Source organism: Stenella coeruleoalba (assembly GCF_951394435.1).
Source record: "Stenella coeruleoalba genome assembly, chromosome: 13".
NCBI lineage: Eukaryota > Metazoa > Chordata > Mammalia > Artiodactyla > Delphinidae > Stenella > Stenella coeruleoalba.
Genome location: NC_137159.1, coordinates 9,972,425 through 9,994,985, shown reverse-complemented (window position 1 = coordinate 9,994,985; position 22,561 = coordinate 9,972,425). Strand labels below are relative to the sequence as shown.

The following is a 22,561-nucleotide window of genomic DNA, read 5'->3' as shown; positions in this document are numbered from 1 at the left end:
CACAGGAGTGAAATCATTACAATGACATAAGCAATTGTATAGACCAACCCCAAGTGCAGAGTCAAATTGCCAAAAAGCATATGGGCAACGCCCAGCCCCTTATCACATGTGCACTCACACCACTCACCCACGCCACCCACGTCCCAACAATCACAGGCACTAACTTCCAACGTAACCGTAACTGAGGGACTCTTCCTGGTCTGTCAGGCCCTGGGGATGAGGAGAGAGACACAATCAACGAAAGGAAGCTGGGACTGCCGGGTGCATCTCCCTGCTCTGCCAACGACGCAGAGAACGCAAGACTTGAAACACCGGGGCAGGCATTTCCTTGGCACAGTACTTAGGCAACAGAAAGGTCGAGGGGCTTAAAGTTCGTCTCAGGTTTAGCTCCCCTTTCAACAACGCAAAAGGGTAGCGAGTGGGGTGGGGAGCAATCTGGTCATTCAAATTCTAAGAAATAAGGGGAGGGAGGAGGATTTGAAAGCTGTTCCCGATTCTCCAGTCAGACTGATCCCATCTGGTTGTGACTTTATCTGAACAGCGTGGTTTGCTCTTATTTTAGCTTAGAAAAGGAGGAAAAGCTTCTCAGAGGGACAAGAGGGTCACATAAACCACATCCCCCTCTATATTAGCACTTGGGACAAACTTCCATCTAGCTGTTCACACAGCTTGTCTACAGCTCTAAGAGCTCCAAGGGAGGCGCCCAATCCCCACTCCTCTGCCTTTAGCCTTCCAGGACAGGCAAGTGCTGAGCATCCAGTCAAACCTGAAGTGTGAAAAATAACGCCTCAATCAAAATGGTGTTTTCTATACAGACTATGGAAAAATCCTATTCAACTCCCCAATTCCCACTGTTTAACACAAAGGTTAAAAAAAAAAAAAACAGAGCTAAAGTGTAATGTGTCGAGCATCTCCACTGATCCCATCAAAAACACTGATGATACAGAGAGCCACCGTCTCCCAGTGTTCTTGGTAATCGGCCTGCGGGAGGAGGCAACGACCCAGATGAATACAGCACACGAATACAGAAGAACTGGTCAACTCAAAGGAAACTGCTCTGGGTAGAGGGAGTCAATGGGGTGTGGATGGGAGGCCAAGAGTGATATTTCTTGGTACAAACTTTATGTCCCTAAAGACAGGAGAAGGTGAGGACGAGGCACTTACACTGCCAAGCAACAGTTCACACCACTCAACACCAGGACTGCAACCAGAGCACTCCGCACTATCCCTCACTGAAGACGCAACCGTCCAGGTGGTCCAGCTGGACCTTCAGAACCGAAGGAAACCCAGAGTGCTGCAGAACCGAGGCTGAGAATGGAATGTGGACAGAGGAAGTAAAAGATGTTGTCCCCTCTGGCCTGAGGTGAGAGGCTTGTTCCAGATTAGCTCAGCGAAACACCAAATTTCCAAATGCTTGGCCTGAGAATATGACGATGCCCCCTCGGACGCCTCCTTCTTCTGTTTTAATAAACAGCAGTAGGGCTCTGAACAGACCGGACACCAGGACTGAATTATCTTGCACTGGTGGTTACAGCAGACACCTTCAAATACACGTCCTGTTTATTCTGCAACAGAGTGAGTGATAAGACACGGAGACAGGGCTAGAAGCAGCCTGTCCCTACTTATCTGAAAGTCCTTCAGGCGTACTCAATCCGGGCAGGGCCACAGCTACCCTCACTCTTCCGCTCAGAAGATGGGGCGGTGGCCTTGGCTTCACTACCCACTTCCAGAGGCTTAGACGAGATATAGTCCTTTACTTTGATCTCCATGTTCTTGGCTTTCAGAGTGGCCATGTGCAGCTTCTCCAGGAAATCTGGCATGCCTGTTGGGAGAGAGGGAAATCTGGGTAGACTGACACACAAACCAACAGTAGGCTCAAAATTAGAAGGGCCTATCTCTTTCCTGATAAGGAGCCAATGCCTCCTTATAGAGATCACAGATGGACTGAGAGACAACCAAAACTTTTAGGGAGTGAAAACAACCCCTGACCTCTGAGATCCTTTGAAAAGGGGTACTGATCAGGCCACATAAATCCCCAAAGGCTCTCTTATGTGATCAAAATATCATTTATCAGTGGCACAGCGTAAATATCTGCCAATTTTGTTTAGAGAAATGTCAAACGGAAACACCTAAACTCCTCTTCATTCTCCCCCTGAGGTGTAAGAAGCCGCCTACAGAGAACCAGAAGAAAGAAAATCACGTGAGGCTGGTTTTAAGGCAAGAGATTGGAAGGGAAAGATGCAGTCACAGCAGTGATGTGTAGCCTCCGTTATGGTGAAAGGGTGGTGAAAGGGAGAAAGGGTGGTGGCCCCCTTTCTCCAGGTGACTGTCCTATAACCACATTTTCTATGCCAGATTTATGGCTTTCAACACGAAAAAGAAAAATGTTAAATGCATTAATGTACACAGTCCATATTAAGCAAATGTTCTTCAGCTTGCCTCTGGGCATAAGTTCCTTTTTGGGTTTCCAGAATTCTTACCCCTCCAAACCGCAGCTGGAGGCTTTACTACCTTCAAGGTAGTATTCAACAATGAACTCGGAAGGGCTCCAGTGAGACAAGTACTAATCTCCTTGAAGCCACCAAGAAGCTAGAGAAAAACAAAATGTTCAGCCCAGGTCCAGGCCCTGTACACAAGCGCCCACTCACCACTGGAAACCATCCAACTAACGCAGTAGCGAGGAAACACTGTCTGGGGATTGTCACTGTACGTCAGCAAGTAGTCAAAGCCATTCTGGAAAAGAAAAACAGCAAAGATGAAGGTACCTGAACTACCCCCACAGCCTCCGTATCCAGTACCACAGAACAACCAAGATCTGACTCTGAGGCGGAGAGTGGCAGTTTTCCGCTGTGAGCAAAAGAGAGTGAACACTGAAGACCTGAGAGGTTACCATCTCACGAGGTTGGCCCTGGCTGGTGTCTGGGAACTTGGCTCCAGTCAACAGTTAAGTGCTAAGGGTGGCTCCCTGTGTCTCCTCTGCGCAAACAATGCACTTCATACTGAGCACCTGCTTTCCTCCTGGGGGTCTGGGATTTTAGGACACGCTAGGCAGAGGGCGTTCATGTGACCAGCCCCCAGTACAAATCTTGGGCGCTGAGTCTCTACTGGGCTTCCCTGGGTAGAAACATCGCACGCATGTTGCAGCTGGGAGAGGATGTGCTCCGTGGGCCCTCACGGGAGGGAGAGCATGGGGAGACTGCAGTGGGTTCCTCCAGACCCTGCCTGTGTCTTCCCCTTTTGATCCAGCTGTGCATCTTTCCATCACTGTAATAAATCTCAGGCATGAGTAAAACTATAAGCTGAGTCCTGCGCGTCCTTTTACTCGATCTTCGAATGGGGGTGTGGTCCTGAGGACCCCAACACATACCCCCAATGTTTAAATATCTTAATCTTTACCAAAATGATATGAACTCTACTACTATTACTGCTAACAGCAAACATGTATACAGTACTTAACCACGTGTCAGGAACTGCTTCAACCCCTCACAACGATCCTATAATAGAGGCACCAATATCTCCCATTTTACAGATGAGGAAACTGAGCACAAAGAGGTTAAGGGACTTTGCCCAAGGTCACCCACATACTCAACGAGAGCCAACATGAACCCAGAATTCTGACAACAGGGCCCATGCACCCATTCTCTCTGGCTCAACCTCTCATTGGTACAGTGAAGGACAGGGATTTAAGAGATTTACAGGTGTCCCGATCCCAGGAGAGGTCTGAACCAATTATGCTCCACCCAAAGGGGTAAGAGATCATCCACTACTGCTTATATGGAAAAAAAAGAAGTCAGAACTGAAAACAGTGGTTACCTACAGGAAGAAGGAAGGAACTGGGTAGATGGAACAGGGATATAAGCAAATCACTCTATTTCTTATTTTACATATTTGACTTTGAAAACACAATTTTTTTTATTATTTAATAAAACAAAATTATATTTAAAAAGCAGTTATCTAAAAATCAAAAGTAGACAACAAAGAACCTATGAACTGAGTTGATAGGAAAAACCACGAAGAGAGGACCTATTTCAAGTGACCTTAAAACTCAACATTTTGGGGACTTCCCTGGTGGTCCAGTGGTAAAGAATCCGCCTTACAATGCAGGAGACACAGGTTTGATCCCTGGTCAGGGAACTAAGATCCCACATGCCACAGTGCAACTAAGCCCGTGCACCACAACTAGGGAGCTAGCGCGCATCAAACTAGAGAGCCTGCGTGCTGCAAAGTACAGAGCTCACGTGCTCTGGACCCCACATGCCACAACTAGAGAAGAGAAAAACCCGCACGCCATAACAAAAGATCCCGTGTGCCGCAACAAAGATCCCACGTGCCACAACTAAGGCCCGATGTAGCCAAATATAAATAAAATAAATCTTTAAAAAAAAAAAAGCCTCAACATTTTGCACAGTGCATATATATCCTAAAGACAACAAGACATATACCCTACAGTCCTAAATTTTGAGTTAAAAGTACTCGTGTGCACTTAGGATGTATCTTTAAAACAAACAAACAAAATTTATTACTTAGTGCTACCTTCTGAAAAGGCCTAAAAACAGAGTAGGCCCAGAGCTGTGAGAACTCCTAGAAGCCAAACTGTGGTATTTAAATGACATTTCCTTAGAAGGAACCAGGGCTCCCAGAAGAAATGCTCATTTCCAGGTTTACACCTAAAAATATACAAGGTGAACCTGGAACATCTTATAACACCAGAAACCAGGCGAGTCCTGAGGTCAAGTCAAAAGGACTCCAGGCAGTAAGAAGAGGCTCCTAAAGACCCAAAATGGGACACTTTGAACACCGGTAAGAGTAACTGGGAACGGACTGAAACCAGCCAAGTATGTGTAAATTTGTGAATTTCTAATGGCATTTCTTAAAAAAAAAAAAACTTTACCTTTGAAGGACTGCTAGCTGAAAGAACCAATTCATTATTTTAAAAACTAGTAAATGAAGGAAACAAATCAAGCATTTCTTACTTCCCTTTCCTCTGTGAACTATGGGAAACCAAATAGTTAATGAGGAAATTTTCCCTTAAAGTATGTCACCTAATAAATGGAAATAAATGAAAGAATGGAGGATTGACACAATTAATATTTTGTTAACCTCTAATGAAATAGTGGATCTGAGCAATAATCATTAATCACTTCCAAATTCACAATCAGACATTATTTCCTTCTAATAAAGTGGTCTTGCCCCAAACAACCTGAATCTGTTCAAGCCTCTAGATCTAAGCACCCATATATAGGAAACACAGGAGACAGAGAAACGTGTTAAGTGACACTATGGACACTATAGGAATATAACCAGCAAGATCCAGGACAAAGAACCTGCTTCTTCAATAAATACAATTGCAAGGGAAAAAAAGGAGGGAGGGACTTCCCTGGTGGTCCAGCGGTTAAGACTTCACCTTCCAATGCAGGGGGCCTGGCTTCGATCCCTGATTGGGAAACTAGATCCCACATGCATGCCGCAACTAAAGATCCTGCATGCTGCAACAAAGGTCCCGTGTGCCGCAACTAAGACCCAGCGCAGCCAAAATAAATTTTTTAAAAAGGAGGAAGAACTCAAGAGATAGATACAAAGCTACAGACAGTATGAACCCATTTCAATGTCTGGATCTTATCCAAATCCTGATTCAAATAAACCAACTACAAAAAAATACATGGACGATCAGGAAAATATGAACACTACAGATATTTGATATTACGGAATACGATATTATGTTTTCAAAAATCTCTTTTCTTTTTGAGATAAATACTGAAATTTCTATAGAAGAATTCTTCTTTGGTTCTTCTATAGCAAAACTAGAATCTGCTTCAAAATAATCAGGGGAGTGGGAAAGGGAACAGAAAGAGTACAGATAAAACAAGTTTGGTCATTGTCAGAGCTGGGGATGAATACAAAGGGTTCATTCATTATACTCTCTACTTCTTTATCTTTTGTCTACATCTCAAATTTTCCATAAAAACTAGGGAGTTCCCTGTTGCCTAGGAGTTAGGATTCCGGGCTTTCACTGTCATGGCCCGGGTTCAATCCCTGGTCAGGGAACTGAGATCCTGCAAGCCATGTGGCGAGGCCACAAAAAACAAACAAACAAAAAACCTAACAAAACACCATACCTCGGACCAAGGATCTACTTTCCATCTGGCAAACCCAAACTCAGCTGCCTGGTTTTCAAGTACCCTCTGCACATGGTCAAGGTAATTACCACTCCTCCCTAAACTCTGCCCTCCTTTTCAAGCAGTGAGTCAGTCTCTCAACATCCACGGCTCATTCCTATCTTTGTCTTTGGTTGAATCGTGTCTTCTACTTCCAGGGTCCTTCCTGTTTTCCTCTATCCACAGTCTGCCTTTTTATAAGAACCAACTCAAGTCTCACCTTTCTCTTAAGAGCTTGCCACGATATGCTAAAAGACTTACAGATAATTCATACTGCTCCCCCATGCCAGCTGAAAGAAGTTATTTTCTGGGTGCAACACACACTGCTAGGTGCCAAACTCTGCCTTAGCTGTTTCATGGTCAGGGTTTCTAAAGGCAGTAATGCTGGGACTCAAGTCACTTTTTTTTCAAATAGGAAATACACAGACAAGGTTCAAATTTCAAAAGCAACATAAAGGAAAAGAGTGAGGTACAATTCTAATTCCCACCGTCCCCAGCCAGGCTCCCCTTCCTAGAAGCAGCTAGCTACCGACAGCAGCCTTCTTGTCTAGCTTCTAAAGCAAGGACTTTAAAACATTTTTTAACTGTATTTACAACACACTGTAAATACTCCTTTTTACACTGTAACCAAGTTCTCTCTCACTCTCTCTCTCACACACACACTTGTATATACTTATGTAATCAAACAAAAGTTTCATGAAATATGCTTACACTCCGTTTCCATTCTATTTATTCCTTTTCTCTTTAAGCACTAAATTAATTTTGTCTTCCACTAGTGGGCAGCAATGCGTGGTTTGAAAAATACTGCTCTAAAAAAAAAAAGAAAAAAAAAAATACTGCTCTAGGGCTTCCCCGGTGGCGCAGTGGTTAAGAATCTGCCTGCCAATGCAGGGGACACGGGTTTGAGGCCTGGTCCGGGAAGACCCCACATGCCGCGGAGCAACTAAGCCCGTGCGCCACAACTACTGCAGCCCGTGCTCTAGAGCCTGTGCTCCACAACAAGAGAAGCCACTGCAATGAGAAGCCCGCACACCGCAACAAAGAGTAGCCCCTGCTCGTCGCAACTAGAGAAAGCTCGCATGCAGCAACGAAGAGCCAATGTAGCCAAATAAATAAATAAATAAAATATGTTTTAAAAAAAAAGAAAAAAGAAAAATACTGCTCTCAAAATGGTACCGAAGTCAACACACATCTCCCAGTAAAACAGGAGCAAAACATCACACTGACTGAGGCGAACCACCATTTATGTCACTCTTAAAGTCCCACTATAGGTGGTATAGACAAAACAACCTGCTGGAAACAACAAAACCATGGTAAGAGAACAGTCGTACAGCTCTAAAACAAACAAAAGTGATGGGTAGAAACAAAGCCATTATAAAGTAAATAAAACTAAAAGCAGCAACCACTGTAATCAGTATGTGTACTCACCAGAGATTTGGCCAAAAACATGAAAGTAAAACACCACACTAAGTGGAAGAAGATATCTCAAAGGAAGGTCATAAAATTTTAAAGAAGGCAGGACTTCTCTGGTGGCGCAGTGGCTAAGAATCCACCTGCCAGTGCAGGGGACACGGGTTCGAGCCCTGGTCCAGGAAGATCCCACATGCCATGAAGCAACTAAGCCTGTGCGCCACAACTACTGAGCCTGCGCTCTAGAGCCCGTGAGCCACAACTACTGAAGCCCATGCGCCCAGAGCCCATGCTCCACAACAAGAGAAGCCACCACAATGAGAAGCCCGTGCACTGCAACGAAGAGTAGCCCCCGCTCGCAGTAACTAGAGAAAGCCTGCACACGGCAACGAAGACCCAGAGCAGCCTAAATAAATTAAAAAAATTTAAAAAGTAAAAATTGTTTTAAAGAAGGCAGAGAGCATTAGTCTAACTCTCTCATTTTACAGACAAGGAAAGAGGAGCCCAGAAAGGTGGTTAAGTGTTCTGCCCACTGTGGGGAAATTTTGATGGAAACGGTGCTCGCTCTGGTTCCTCAATGCCGCTAATGACCGGCCGATGAGTCAGGAGCTGTCGTCTTCTGCTAACTGTCCCTCAGGTAACGGGAGCCATGGGTCATCACTACGTTGTCTCGGGAGGTCTCCCAGGTACACCACTCTACAGCAGGGGTCCCGAAGTGGGGTTCCCAGGCCAGCGGCAGCAGCCTCACCTGGGAACTTCTCAAAACATGCAAATTCTCAGGCCGCAGCCCAGCACTGTTTTAACAAGCTCCAGCGGAGTGTGGTGCAAGTCAAGTGTGAGAACGACTGCGCCCTCCCCAGTTCAGATCAAAGGCATTCCTTGAGAAAATTCATAAGCCGCTAACACATCACCTCTCTGATGATGCAGAACTCACCTCATCAAATGACTTGTGGGGACGGATAACCATTTGGGATTCATATGATCTGACCCTTACAAATTCCGGAGACTCTGGCACACTAGGGTGCTCCACGGCCCTGGGAGGGAGAGAAGTGAGGGAAACTCTAAGTAATGTCTACATACAGAACAGCATGGGAGCTAAAGTTAAGAGGAAAATCTAAAAGGCAGCCTCTAATTTTTTAAATACATCAGAAAAGTCACAAAGATGAATGAGTATAAACTAGGTACTAAAAACAGTGAGTTAAGTTGGTGATTCCTGGCTCACTAGGCTTTTTGTTGAGGAAGAGAGCATTTCTTTTTTTAATTATCAACATTAAGGAACTAAAGGATTAGTTTAATGGAAAGCTTGTATCCCTTCAATCCTCAGAGATAGTCACCAGTCCCAGCCCACTCACGTTCTAGCTGGGATGCATAGGGCCCGGGCTTGACTCATAAGGCAAACTCCCATCACACATGCATAAATGAAGGACAAGCTAAAGGAACCCAGCAGCAGCCACCACACATACCGTGACACCAACACCATCACGTTGTTTTCCTCATCCACACTATACCGCCGAACATAAACATAATCCCGTGAGTACATTGGATACTAAAGAAAAGGAGGGGCAGGATTAGTGCTCTGCCTCACACGGACATGATAAACGTAAAAGCGGAGGTGAAAATACTCACAGGAAAATGGGTTACCCAGTGAAGAACCTCAGAACCACTAACCACATCCCTCTCGATCACTTCCAGCTTGATCACCAGGGCGTCCCACTTCTTTCTATACTCTGTATCCAGCTGCGGAAACAGAACAGACCATAAAGACCCAAGAGATCCAAAACAAAGCTGCAGAAGACTTCTCCAGATGCTTGGGCCTCTGACCCAAGAATCTTCTGCAACAGTGACCCGACCTAAAAGGCAGTGCCGAAGTGTCAAAGACACGGCTGTGTTTACTATAGACGAGTCTTTTAAAATCCCTTCCTGTAGGCCAATCCCATTACCTTGAAAATGAATCTTAACAAGAAAAAGACAAGTGTAAGAAAAAAATATTGTAATAGACATGTCTGGGGAAAATACAGTAGTCAGTGAGATAAATGTGTATGGGTGAAACGATTCTAAAAAGTTTTAAACAGACAGAAAGTCCAAAAGTATGAGCAGACACCTCACAGAAATACAAGCTGCGTATTTTTAAAAATATGTAGCATCACTAGTAACTACGGAATTTCAAAGTAAGACATATATCATACATATCCAAACCAACAAAAACTCAATACAGATAGACAAAATTCAGTGCTTAGGGGAAAGCATGCACTTGCGTATTAGTAGTGTGTGTTATAACCATCAAACTCAAAGTCCAGTAAAACATGAAAACTCCAGGAAGGAAAAAAAATTTTTTTGTAGAACTCTGGGTAATCCCACCTCCCCTTTCATACATTTCCCCACAAGGAGGAACAGAGTCTTTAAACACATACTCTTCATCTTTATCAAATAGACACCTTCACTGTAGATAAGTTCCAGATTGCTAAATCCTGACTGCATCTGTACTGAAGGAGAAAATGCCATAGAGGACATCGTTGGGCCAGTAGGTAAAACTGGAATACAAAGATTCTGTAAGTGCTGCATCAGTTAAATTTACACTGACTTTGATAATGGTACCATGGCTAGCTAGGAGAATATGTCTAGTTTTAGGAAATATACACTGAAGCATTTTGGAATAAAGGGTATGTAACTTACCCTTAAATTAAGAAAAAAACCCTATAAAGCCATATAAAATATATTCAAGCACTCAAATCCATTCCTCTATTTGATCTTCCCAACAGCCCTGTAAAGGGTAGACCTGGCCTCATCCCTACTGGACAAACAAGTTATAAATCAAAGGTTTACCCAGAGGTCATTTGACGTGAAATGAGGGGTAGAGAAATAGACAGATGGATTGAAGCCAATGTCTTCTGAGTCAGAGAAATTACTCATGTGGACGATGGCAAGTGGACTTCTAGGCTTAGTGGCTCCAGATCTGGGCAGAAAAATGTACTCACCTGAACATTGAAGAACTGCCGAGGTGTCACATCTGTGTAGGTTCCAAAAACTAGAATGACAGGAAAGAATAAGGGATGTTTGCCAGACTCTCGTCACTTAACTGCATTTCAGTTGTAGAGTAATGACTGACAGATCTTAAAGGCAGATTCAGAAACTAGAAGTCATATTGGGGCGGCAAAGTAAGACAAAGGTAACCTATAGCAAAGTGTAGCAAAGACATGGAGACTCTTGTCATCTGGGAGAGGAAAAACAACAAACAGGGCAATTTTCCCAAGAAACCCCCAGAACGGAAGAGTTTAGAGAGCATAGGAACACAGTGCTGTGCACCTGCCAGCATGAACACTCTTACCAGCAGCCAAGCTGGGCTCACCTCTGTACTGGTAAAGGGGGGTGCCTGTAATGGGGCGCCGCCACAGCTTGAAGTGTTTCTTATCCATCACCATTTCCCACGGTTGCTCTTTGCCTCCTGAATCTTCATCCCTTTCTGTTGGGGATTTTGGTTCTGGAGGGTGGTGGTCAACTCCAGAGCTCCGAAACGTACTTGACATTTCCTCCAACCGTTTCATCTCATCAATGGATCTGGAGAGAAAAACAACAGGCATGGTGCAATGGTTGGAGTCTGCCCTGTGAATTGCAATGGCCACACAAAGACTTGTACAGAACGGTGTGGCTTTAAAACAGTATAAAGTGTAGGGAATAAAAATACGAGTTCCTGAGTCTGAATCCCAGTCCAATATTCATCAACTAGAATATTAAACAACTTAACTAATCCCTATTTCTTAATCTGTAAAATGGGGATAATAATAGTACCTACGTCAAAGGTTGATTATAAAAATTAAAAAAATTTACCTGTAAAGTGCTTAACACCAGGCATATAATTAGCCCTCAAATGTTAACTATTATAATTTATGACTATGATATGTCATTTGATACCTTTTGTCCATTTTTTATTGGGTTGTCTTCCTATCACATTATAAGAGTATTTATATATATTTTCCTCCTCTCTTTTAAAGAGATAATTCACATAAGAATCATCCTTTTACTGTATACAAATCAGTGCTTTTTAGTATAGTCCCAAGGTTGTACAGCCATCACCACTAATTCCAGAACACTGTCATCATCTCCAAAAGAAACCTATACTCATCAGCAGTTAACTCCTCATAGGCCCTGATAACTACTAACCTACTTTCTGTCTCTATGAGCTTGCCTATCCAGAAATTTCATATAAATGGAATATTACAAAATATGGTCTCTTGGATCTGGCTTTTTTCACTTAGCATATTTACAAGGTTCATTCACGCTATACTTTATTCCTTTTATGACTGAATAATATTCCATTGTATGGATGTATCACATTTTGTCTATCCATTCATCAGGTGATGGACATTTAGGTGGTTTCTACTTTATGGCTATTATGAATAACACTGCTATTAATATTTGCATACAACTTTTGTATAGACATAAGCTTTCAGTTTTCTTGGGTAGATTCCTAGGAGTGGACTTGCTGGGTCATGGAAACTCTGTTTAACTTTTTAAGGAAGTGCCAAGTTATTTTCCAAAGCAGCTGTTCCATTTCTATATTCACACCAACAATGTATGAGGGTTCCAACTGCTTCACATCGTTGCCAACACTTGTTATTGTCCCATCTTTTCCAGCAATCCTAGTGGGTGTGAAGTGGTATCTCATTGTGTTCTTCCATTTGTATTCCCCTAATAATGACTATTGACATTGAGCATATTTTTATGTGCTTATGGGCCATTTGTGTATCTTCTTTGGAGAAAGATCTACTGAAATCTTTGTTTTAAATTGGGTTGTCTTTTTACTGTCAAATTTTAAGAGTTCTTTATACATTCTAAATACTAGTCTCTTAACAAATACACAATTTATAAATATTTTCTCTGACTCTGTGGGTCATCCTTCCACTTTCTTGATAGTAAACTTTGATGCACAGAAGTTTTCAATTCTTTTTCTGGCCGCGCCGCGCTGCATGTGGGATGTTAGTTCCCCGACCAGGGATCGAACCTGCATCAGAAGCACAGAGTCTTAACTAATGGGCCACCAGGGAAGTCCCCGTAAGTTTTCAATTTTGATGAAGTTAATCTATTTTTTCTTTGATTGTTCAATTTTTTGGTGTTATATCTAAGAAACCAGTGCCTAATCCAGTATCAAAAGAACTTATGCCTATGCTTTCTTTTAAGAGTTTTAGGTTACATTTAGGTCTTTGGTCCATTTTAACTTTGTGTATGGTTTGAGGTAGGGGTGTAAATTCACTATTTTGCATGTGCACCTCCAGTTGTCCCAGCACCACTTGTTGAAGACTATTCTTTCCCCATTGAATTGTCTTGCCACTTTTGTTGAAACTCAAATCGACCACAAAGCTAAGAGTTTATTTCTAAACTCTAAGTTTAATTCCTACAATTTATATATCTATCCTTATGCCAGTACCATTATCATCTTAAGTACTGTAGCTTTGTAGTGAATTCTAAAACTGGAAAGGGTGAGTCCTTCAACTCTGTCCTCCTTTTTCAAGATTGTTTTGACTATTCTGGGTCTTTCATTTCCATGTAAGTATCCTAAGGAATCCACAGGAACTTACTGGAGCTAATAAAGGAGTTCAGCAAGCTTGCAGGATATAAGATCAATTTACAAAAATCGTATTTCTATACAGTAGCAATGAACAATCTGAAAATAAAATTGAGAAAACAATTCTATTTATCATAGCATCAAAAAGAATAAAATAATAAGGAATAAATTTACAAAAGAAGTTGGGCTTCCCTGGTGGCGCAGTAGTTGAGAGTCCGCCTGCTGGTGCAGGGGACACGGGTTCGTGTCCCGGTCCGGTAGGATCCCGCGTGCCGTGGAGTGGCTGGGCCCGTGGGCCATGGCCACTGGGCCTGCGCGTCCGGAGACTGTGCTCCGCAGCGGGACAGGCCACAGCAGTGAGAGGCCCGTGTACAGCAAAAAAAAAAAAAAAAAAAAAAAAAGAAGTGAAAGACACACTAAAAACTACCAAAAGATCACTGAAAGAAATTTTAAAAGACATAAATGGAAAGATATATTGTGTTCATGGGTTGAAGGCCTTGATATTGTTGAGATGGCAAAACTACCCAAAGTGATCTATAAATTCAACACAATAATTTCTATCAAAATCATAGACTATTTTGTGGAAACTGACCAGCTGATCCCTAGGTAAACAACAAGGGCCTACTGTATAGCACCAGAAACTATACTCAATATCTTGTAATAACCTGTAATGGGAAAGAATCTGAAAAAGAACACACTACTGTATATAAAACAGGTAAACAACAAGGACCTACGGTATATAATCCTTTTTATGTGTTGCTGAATTCAGTTTGTTAGTATTTTGTTCAGAACGGCATAAAGCCTAGAAACATTCAAAACAATACCATATGTCAAAGTATGTGTCATTATATATCATTTAGGGATGTATACATATGTATAAAGACACAGATGGTAATGAAATATAATAAATTGGGATAGTCTGGGGGACAGAGGATATTTCATTGGAAAAGGGTCCAGAGGAGGCTTTAATTGTATTTACAACATTTTAGTTCTTAAATGTAACTGTATTTGTAACATTCATGTTTTTCTTTAAACCTTTTTATATATCTGAAGCATTAAAAAAAAAAATTTTTTTTAAACATGGTTTGTTTTCCCCTTAACCTGGTAGGATGAATTGGGAGACTGGGATTGACATATATACACTATTATGTATAAAACAGATAATTAATAAGAATCAGCTGTATAAAAAATAAATAAAATTCAAAAGAGATGTGGTATGTATATATGATGGAATATTACTTAGCCATAAAAAAGGATGAAATAATGCCATCTGCAGCAACATGGATGGACCTAGAGATTGTCATATTGAGTGAAGTAAGTCAGACACACATAAATATGATATCGCTTATATGTGGAATCTAAAAAAATGGTACAAGTGAACTTATTTACAAAACAGAAATAGAGTCACAGATGTAAAAAACAAACTTATGGTTGCCAAGGGGGTAAGGGGGGGGAGGGATAAATTGGGAGACTGGGAATGACATGTACACACTACTATATATAAAATAGATAACTAATAAGAACCTACTGTATAACACAGGGAACTCTACTCAATACTCTAATGACTTATATGGGAAAAGAATCTAAAAGAGTGGATATATGTATAGGTATAACTGATCCACTTTGCTGTGCAGCAGAAACTAACACAACATTGTAAATCAACTATACTCCAATAAAAATGTTTTTAAAAAACAAAAAAACATGGTTTGTTTTCCCTTTAACCTTTTTTTTTTTTTTGGCTGCGTTGGGTCTTTGTTGCTGTGCGTGGGTTTTCTCTAGTTGCGGTGAGTGGGGGCTACTCTTTGTTGCGGTGCGTGGGCTTCTCATTGCGGTGGCTTCTCTTGTTGCAGAGCACAGGCTCTAGGTGCACGGGCTTCAGTAGTTGTGGAGAGCAGCCTCAGTAGTTGTGGCACACGGGCTTAGTTACTCTGCAGCATGTGGGATCCTCCCCAACCAGGACTCAAACCCGTGTCCCCTGCACTGGCAGGCGGATTCTTAACACTGCGCCTCCAGGGAAGCCCCTCCCCTTAACCTTTAAACAGCAGTTAGGAAAGCAAGATTGCTGGCTGACTATGTCACTTCTGCAATTCAAGACTGAAGACACCACCTACTGATACATTCTGTCTGAAAGGCCCTTTCATGCCTTTTTAACCCTCAAAAACCCCACAAGGGTCAAGGTTAACTCCCAGGCAGTTAACCATATACATTTACTTTTATTCCTCTACAGAAACATATCACACAATATTATAATTAATCTATCTTTATATCTGCCACCCTTACTAAACTACGAATTCCCTAAAGGCCCAGAATCAGTCTTTTTCATATTTTTATGTCCAGCTCCTAGCAAGTACCTGGTAAACATTACATGCTCAACAAATGTTCACAGTATAAACTGAGTAAATAAATATGGAAGTAGGCCTTAATAATTCAAATTCTTATTAAAAGATTACATTAACACATTGCTTTAAAAGCCAAAAATTCAAAGTTATACTGGTAACCCAAGATTAAAAGTTTAGAGCAATCCAAAGCAATGGTGAGTGTAGAGATCTGTGTTCTAGTCCTGGCTCTGCCAACTAGCGGTGTGATCTTACGCAAGTCATTTTACCTGCAAAGCCTCCCTTGTTCCACCTGTAAGGTGAGGACATTATTTCTCGAAGGTTTCTATTAGCTCTAAAATTCCAATTCTCTGAATTTTAAACTTTGGAATTAAATGAAAATATTTATATACAGGGACATTTGCTGTTTTCACTGCCTGGAATCTTTTCCTACTTGAAGAGAATCCCCAAATAGGTGAGATGCAGCCCCCATCTCAACCCCTAGCAGTTAGCACATGACTCCTAATTAAAGTGAGGTGAATCAGAGACTTCTGGTAGAGGCTTTGAATCTTGAGGAAATAATACAAGGCACAGGACCTTTTAGATTTTTCTCAGTGATCTTGAGGCAGTTGAGAATCCAGCAGTGCAACAGATCTACGGGAAACAATACCAGCAACACTGCCCAAAGAAGAGCATTCCTGTACCAGTAGCAGGCCTTGGCTGTTCTCTTGGCCAACCTGTACTCTGGCCTTCTTGTCAACGCTCTGAATGACCTAACACCTTTTTGGCTTAAGTTAACCAATATCAGTTTCTTTGTTTTCAACCAATAACCATAGCCAGTACAATTTATACTGATGTTCTGATGAAAAATGTTTAACCATTTTTTTTTAAGTTTCAATTTGAATTAACGTTACAGAACAAGATTGACTGCTACCATTGCAAAAACCATATAGAAATAGGGAAGGAAATTTAGAGTAGGCAATAAGATCTTGCAGAGGAGAAAGTAAAGTCACAGCTTTGCTCCAAGAACAACAATGCAGGCATCATGTGGAACCAATCATGGCACTTTTGAGGACTAGTAAAGCACCCTTCAATAAAAATTAAGCTGGACTTTTGAATATCCTTATCACATAATGAAGAGGGGCAGGAACGTCGTACGTCTTATGAAAAACACATCAGAGGCCCATAAAATTATATAGTAATATGGTTTTAAGAAAATTAAACTATATGACTACAGGCAGTATTTTTAACGGCCTTCTAAGACTCAAGGTGGTACAGAGCTTCTGACTCACTGCTTAATCAGCCTCTCCTATAGGATTAAAGGTCACTAGGTGGCCTTGATTAAACATGAGACTAAGTCCCTAGGGAGGACAGCAATGTCTTGTGAAGGTATGACACTCATTCTTTGAACAGCACAACATGAATGCTAGAGTAAGACTGCATCATGGAAATGATCGTTATGTCTCAGGTTCGAGAATCTCGGAAGGGTCTCAACTTCTAATTGTTGACATGACAGACATCATTAGCACACAGGTGCACAATCACTATCATATATGTAGAGGAAGGAGAAACCTCTCACCGTGTTATCTCCTTAGCCTGCTGTGCCAAACCTTATTTGGAAGGGATGGGTGTCTAAACCTTGGTATCTAAGAGACTTAAGTAATAAGAAGGGAGAAAAGAAGGACAAAAAAGATTATTCCCAAGATAGTAACAGAACCAGCAGATTAGTAAGAGGATCAAAGAAAGAAAGTCAATGCTTTCCTTTCTTCAAAACTAAAATCATTTCAACATTTGAGAAAGACTGGACTGAGAGCCATGGAAATTGAGGGCATAAAACCATGAAAACAGAAATATAAGCATAATCATATTTGGCTCATCTATAGGGGGTCCTGCCCTAAGTGGAGAGCTTGATAAAAGGCTCCTAAAATGACTCAAATGAAGCCATTCCTGTAATCGGTAACTTCAGTAAGAGGCTGCCTTGTTTCAATGATCCCCTCTCAAATTCCCAATTATTGTCAAAGTTAGAGACCTTTAAGTACAACTGTCATGGGACTTACCTAAAAGACATCAATTAGTTCATTGCAATTCTGAGCAGTAGTTCTGATTATCTAAGAAGGTGTAACAGTAAAAACATCCTTAAGTGACAGTGGCGCAAAAAAAAAAAATTCCTTTAAGCCAAAAGGACTTTTTGTTGATTTATCTAATTAACAGCACATTGAAAAGTTAAAAGACCAAAATGGGAAAATGGCTAATTTTCTTTATGAAACTTTACTGGCACTTATTTACTCAAATTTCTAGAGCAATGAACTGTAACTTTTTTAAAAAAGGGGAGGGAGATTAATAGAACATTTTCCCCTAGGCTCTCATATTTCTTAACTTCCTTCTCCTTTTTGTTCCTGTAATTTTTCTTAATGTCCCAAATCAATAAAAACTTAACTACTGGGACTTCCCTGGTGGCACAGACGTTAAGAATCTGCCTGCCAATGCAGGGGACACAGGTTCAAGTCCTGGTCCGGGAAGATCCCACATGCCACGGAGCAACTAAGCCCATGCACCACAACTACTGAGCCTGCGCGCCACCACTACTGAGCCCACGTGCCACAACTACTGAATCCCACGTGCCTAGAGCCCGTGCTCCACAATAAGAGAAGCCACCACAACGAGAAGGCTGCACACCGCAAGGAAGAGTAGCCCGCGCTCGCCACAACTAGAAAGACGGCGCGCAGCAACGAAGACCCAACGCAGCCAAAAATAAATAAATAAATAATTTATTTATTTATTTTAAAAAACTTACTACTGTATTTTTCCATAAGATTTGACCTGAGCTCACAGAATGCCAGCTAGCACCAAAAATAATGATTAAAAGTTATATTTTGTCTGATCATTTAATTAAAGCCTATCAGGTAATAACACTAAGCATTAAAAGACCTGATCTCTACACCTGGCCTATCAGTGAGTCAGTCACTTTGTACAAGTTACTTCTTTTCTCTAATTTTCTTGCTGATTCTCGATTAATGAGTTCCTATTTGTTAAGATGTTCTTAAGCACGAGAGAATAGAAAGCAAGGGTTTTTCTTTGTCCTTCTGAACAGAAACTCTACTAACATAAGAAAAAACACACACCACTTCAAGGCACACATTCAAAGAGACATCCTCACACCCCATCACTGTTTGACCAAGACAGCAATGTCTGAATTAGTCTGTACCAGGACAAGTTGGTACAGAAGCAGCACAGAAGAGCCAAAGGCTGTGATTTAGGGGCCATGGGACAATCACGCTCTTCTTCCGTTAACAATGAAAGAAATGCACATGTCCCGCGGCACACTCAACTGTGCTACATTATGGAAGCTACCCAAAATCATCTCACTAGAACAAACAAAATCTAACATCCTCTAAGCTAGCTATGACAACCTCAGCATCCTTTAAAGCAAACAGAATACTTAAAACACCAAGCCAAAAAAAGTTAACCTATACCCAGAATACCTTATTCAATAAAACACTAGGAATTCCCTGGCGGTCCAGTGACTAGGACTCCATGCTTTCACTGCCGAGGGCATGGGTTCGATCCCTGGTCAGAAAACTGAGATCCAAAACTGAGATCCAGCAAGCTGCGCACGGTGACCCCCCGCAAAATAAATAAATTAGTTAAAAATAAAATATAAACATGACAAGCTATGAGAACAGACCTATGAAGTCACTGTACAAGCAAGATACAGCTGACAGCATATTATTTGCCTCCCTATCAAAATAACATTTAAAAAAATCCTCAGAATGGACTTGATCAAATTTTAAGTACATGACTGAATTCAAGCATGAACTGGACATGTGGTGTTAAATGAGGGCCTTTACTGGAACAACTCTGCAGAGGGTCAAAAAGGGCACCTTAAGTGTTCTTACTGGCCTTCCTCTAAGCTCCTGAAATTCCCAAATGGGTTATCGCAGCTTACCTCTTTAGGAGTTGGATTAGAACCAAGTGCTTCAACTGTCTGATTTCTTTCCGCTACAGTGGGTAATGACTACGGACTCAAGTGTTTACCACATCTATCTCCTATTGTTTTTTCCCCTCTAGCTCCTGCAAATGGGAGACCTACTAAACAGAGGCTCTAGGACATATGGTTGACAAAAATACATGGAGAAAGACGAAGAACGACATCTATCACCTAGGCCCCAACCGCTATTCAACTCCCACCCCCAAAACATCTTCCCTGTCTTTGGCACCCAGGGGCCCTTTCCTGGTCTTTCTCCTCTTCCCCAAACAGATCCAACTGGGAATATTCCCGTCAAACCTCACCACTGTGGAACATGGGTATTTCATCGTCAAAAACAGAATGAAAAGTCAAATAGTTAACTGGTAATTTCTCAATTTAAAAGTTTCCTTCCCGTACATTCTTTTATTTCTCACACCTGAGAACACCATTAGAACAAATGGACAAGTAGCAAAAGAACACTAACAGAAACTAGGCAAACTACCTATCATGCTTTGATATCTTAATTTTTTTGTGAGTAAGGTTGTTTGTGGTTATGATTTTAAATTGCATTTGTAAAATAGTCATCTTTCCTGCTAAGAAAAGTATTACCAGCTCTTAAGATACACTTGCATTTACTCACAACGCACAATGTTACACTAATAGCTGCCTGGCATCTGGGTGCTACACTTCCATACATGTCATTGTGGTAACTTTACTGAAAAACTTCCATTTTTAACCTAACCAAAAATGTGGAATAAAAGAAGAAACAGTTAGAACAAATAGACTTGTATGGAATTTATCTGGTGTAGGGGACTATCCTAGGTTCTTGCAATCAGTTTCAGAGTTTAGGAAGCAGAGTACGTGTGTGGAGAGAGAACACAATTTAAGAATATCTGTTAAAAAGAAAATACAGCGACAACGTAAAGCAAGACCTAAATCAAGGTTTCCCATGATACTACGTGACAACTGTAAGGGCTCAGTTTAGAACCACAGGTTAACAAATTCAGTCAATGGTACTGCACTTTTTTCACACAGAGGTTTTTGATGATGACAGCGTGATTTCAGAGCCTAATAAAACAGTACTTCTAGAGCTCTAGTGGAAGTAGCAAGAAACTGACCTAATTCTTCCAGGTTAAAATGTCTGGGCTACTGGTTTGTCCCAGGAGGGCAAAATCGCTTCCAGCCTCCTAATTCTGCCATGAGTCACAATGACAAGAGCTCTCTGGACATTTCAAACGAAATCCCATTGGGAATGAAGTGATTTTGTAAATTGCACAAGTATACCCTCAGGTCAAGTTTAAAACCTGTCTGGAACTTGCACCTTTCTGGATATGTTAAAGATTACGTGAACGACGGCCTACTTCAATACCCATTTTCCACAATGCTACTTCTTTAGTGGCATGGGCCCCAAAGTCTCCCTCCTCCACTAACCTACACTTGCATTTATTTCTAACTCGACAAATCAAGTTAACACACGGAGGCAATGAAGAAACGTGCTTTGCTACGACAGGATCCAGCTACTTGCATCGTCACTTCCAGTGCCACCGGGTCAACGGGAGACACCGCCAAGGCAGGCCCCAGGGTTCAACGTTCCCACCTCCCCACCCCACCGCCTCCACCCCAGGGAACAGGCGCGACCTCGCCGCCGAGCCCACCTCTGCAACTCCTCCTCCTGGATCCTCTCCTCGTCCCACGCGAACACGCCGGCGAGCGCCGCCATCAAGGCAGAGGCATGGCCTGGGCGTCCGCGCAGCCGGCGCCAGAGGCGACCAAGGAGGATGCGACGCGAGCTCTCCGAGTAGAGGCGGCCGTAGAGCTGCGCGATCTGCTGCGCCCGCCGCACGCGCAGGCCCGTCACGAAGCGGCACTGATTGGCCAGCAGGGCGAGCAGGCCCCCGCCCCGCGCCCCCGCGCGCCCGGTCGCCGCCGCGCCCACCAGCAGCCAGGCAGCCAGGCCGACCGGCGGCCTCCGGGGAAACATGCTGCCCGCACGCCCCGCCGGGCCCAGGTGCTCTCTGAACCCGGCCGCGTGCCCGGACGCGAGCGAGGCCTCGCTCAAGGGGTGAAAGGAACGAGCCCGGGAGGGCGCAGGCGACCTCCTGCCGAGCCCCCCTAGTTGGCCGGCCCCGAAGTCGTCTGACGCTCTAACAGGTTCTTCATCTCTCGGCAGCAACCGCTGAGGAAGTCTCCTTTAGGGGAGAGAGTCGGCCATGGCACCGGCCGCGGAGGGCGAGCCCGCGACCGCTGCAGGAGGTGCTCCGCGGTTCCGGCCGGACAGCCCTGTCGGGTCCCTGCCTCCTCGGCGTCCTCAGGCCGGCGCCAGGGGCCTTGGTACAGAGCGCGCGGGAAGCGGCGAGGCTGGCGGCGAGCTCCCCAGCGTTCGGCGTCCGCCACATGCGCTGCCAGCTTGCAACCTATTCCGGTCTCTGCCGCCCGGCCCTGATTGGGCGCGGCCCGGACTCCCGGTGCTGATTGGCGGTGCCAAGTGCCCGTCACCGCCCCTTCGCGCTGCGCGCCGGGACCTGTAGCTAGCAAGGTAGGTGGCGCGGCGGCCAGAGCTAGTCAAGGGCGCCTGGGAGGTTGGTCGGTGGACCCAGCCGACGCCGCCATCTTCCGGCCCCCCACGACCCTGCCCTGTGAGGGGGCACGGCCAGGTGCCTGTTAGACTTCTGCGCGGTGCTCGCTCAGGTGTTCTGAGAGGCCTGCGACCGTCGTCTGGTTCACTGATTTGAGACTAGGGTGGGATGGGGTCTCGGCACTGCGTCTGCGACGCTGGGAGTATCCAGTTTGGGGAGTCGGAGGCGGGACAGTGTAGACGCCTTTGGTGAGTGGAGACCCTGCCGAGGCCTGGCGGCCGCTGCCCTCAAAAACCTTCCTCGGCTTCCCCGCTGGCTTTCCCGCAAGCGCCCGGCGCGCCGAGACCACCTCCGAGGCTCGGAGCCTGAGCACTCGGCCTGTCTCTGTGAAGCCTCGACGCGAGAGTGGGCCGGTGTGGCATCCTTAGAGCCCAGGACACTTTCCAGAGAGCTACGTGGGCAGGTGACCCGTCGCAGTCTGGAAATGCGGTAGCCCTTTGGTTAAAGGGACAGCAGAATGGAGTTGCTTGGGGCAGATGCCCCTGGTCGTGTAGTAGCTGTCCTTCTCTCTTTGACCC

General features: G+C 43.6%; 1 protein-coding gene across 1 annotated transcript; it reads right to left on the bottom strand.

Moving 5' to 3' along the window:
- Window positions 1-371: 371 nt before the first annotated feature.
- On the bottom strand, window positions 372-21,935 carry STARD7 (StAR related lipid transfer domain containing 7). The gene is made up of 8 exons (XM_079940201.1): window positions 21,063-21,935; window positions 10,912-11,120; window positions 10,541-10,590; window positions 9,192-9,302; window positions 9,029-9,111; window positions 8,500-8,599; window positions 2,649-2,733; window positions 372-1,822 (listed from the first exon to the last, which is right to left on the bottom strand). The coding sequence occupies exons 1-8, from the start codon at window positions 21,386-21,388 to the stop codon at window positions 1,638-1,640; spliced, it is 1,149 nt and encodes a 382-aa protein (XP_079796327.1). The 5' UTR covers window positions 21,389-21,935; the 3' UTR covers window positions 372-1,637.
- Window positions 21,936-22,561: the final 626 nt, after the last annotated feature.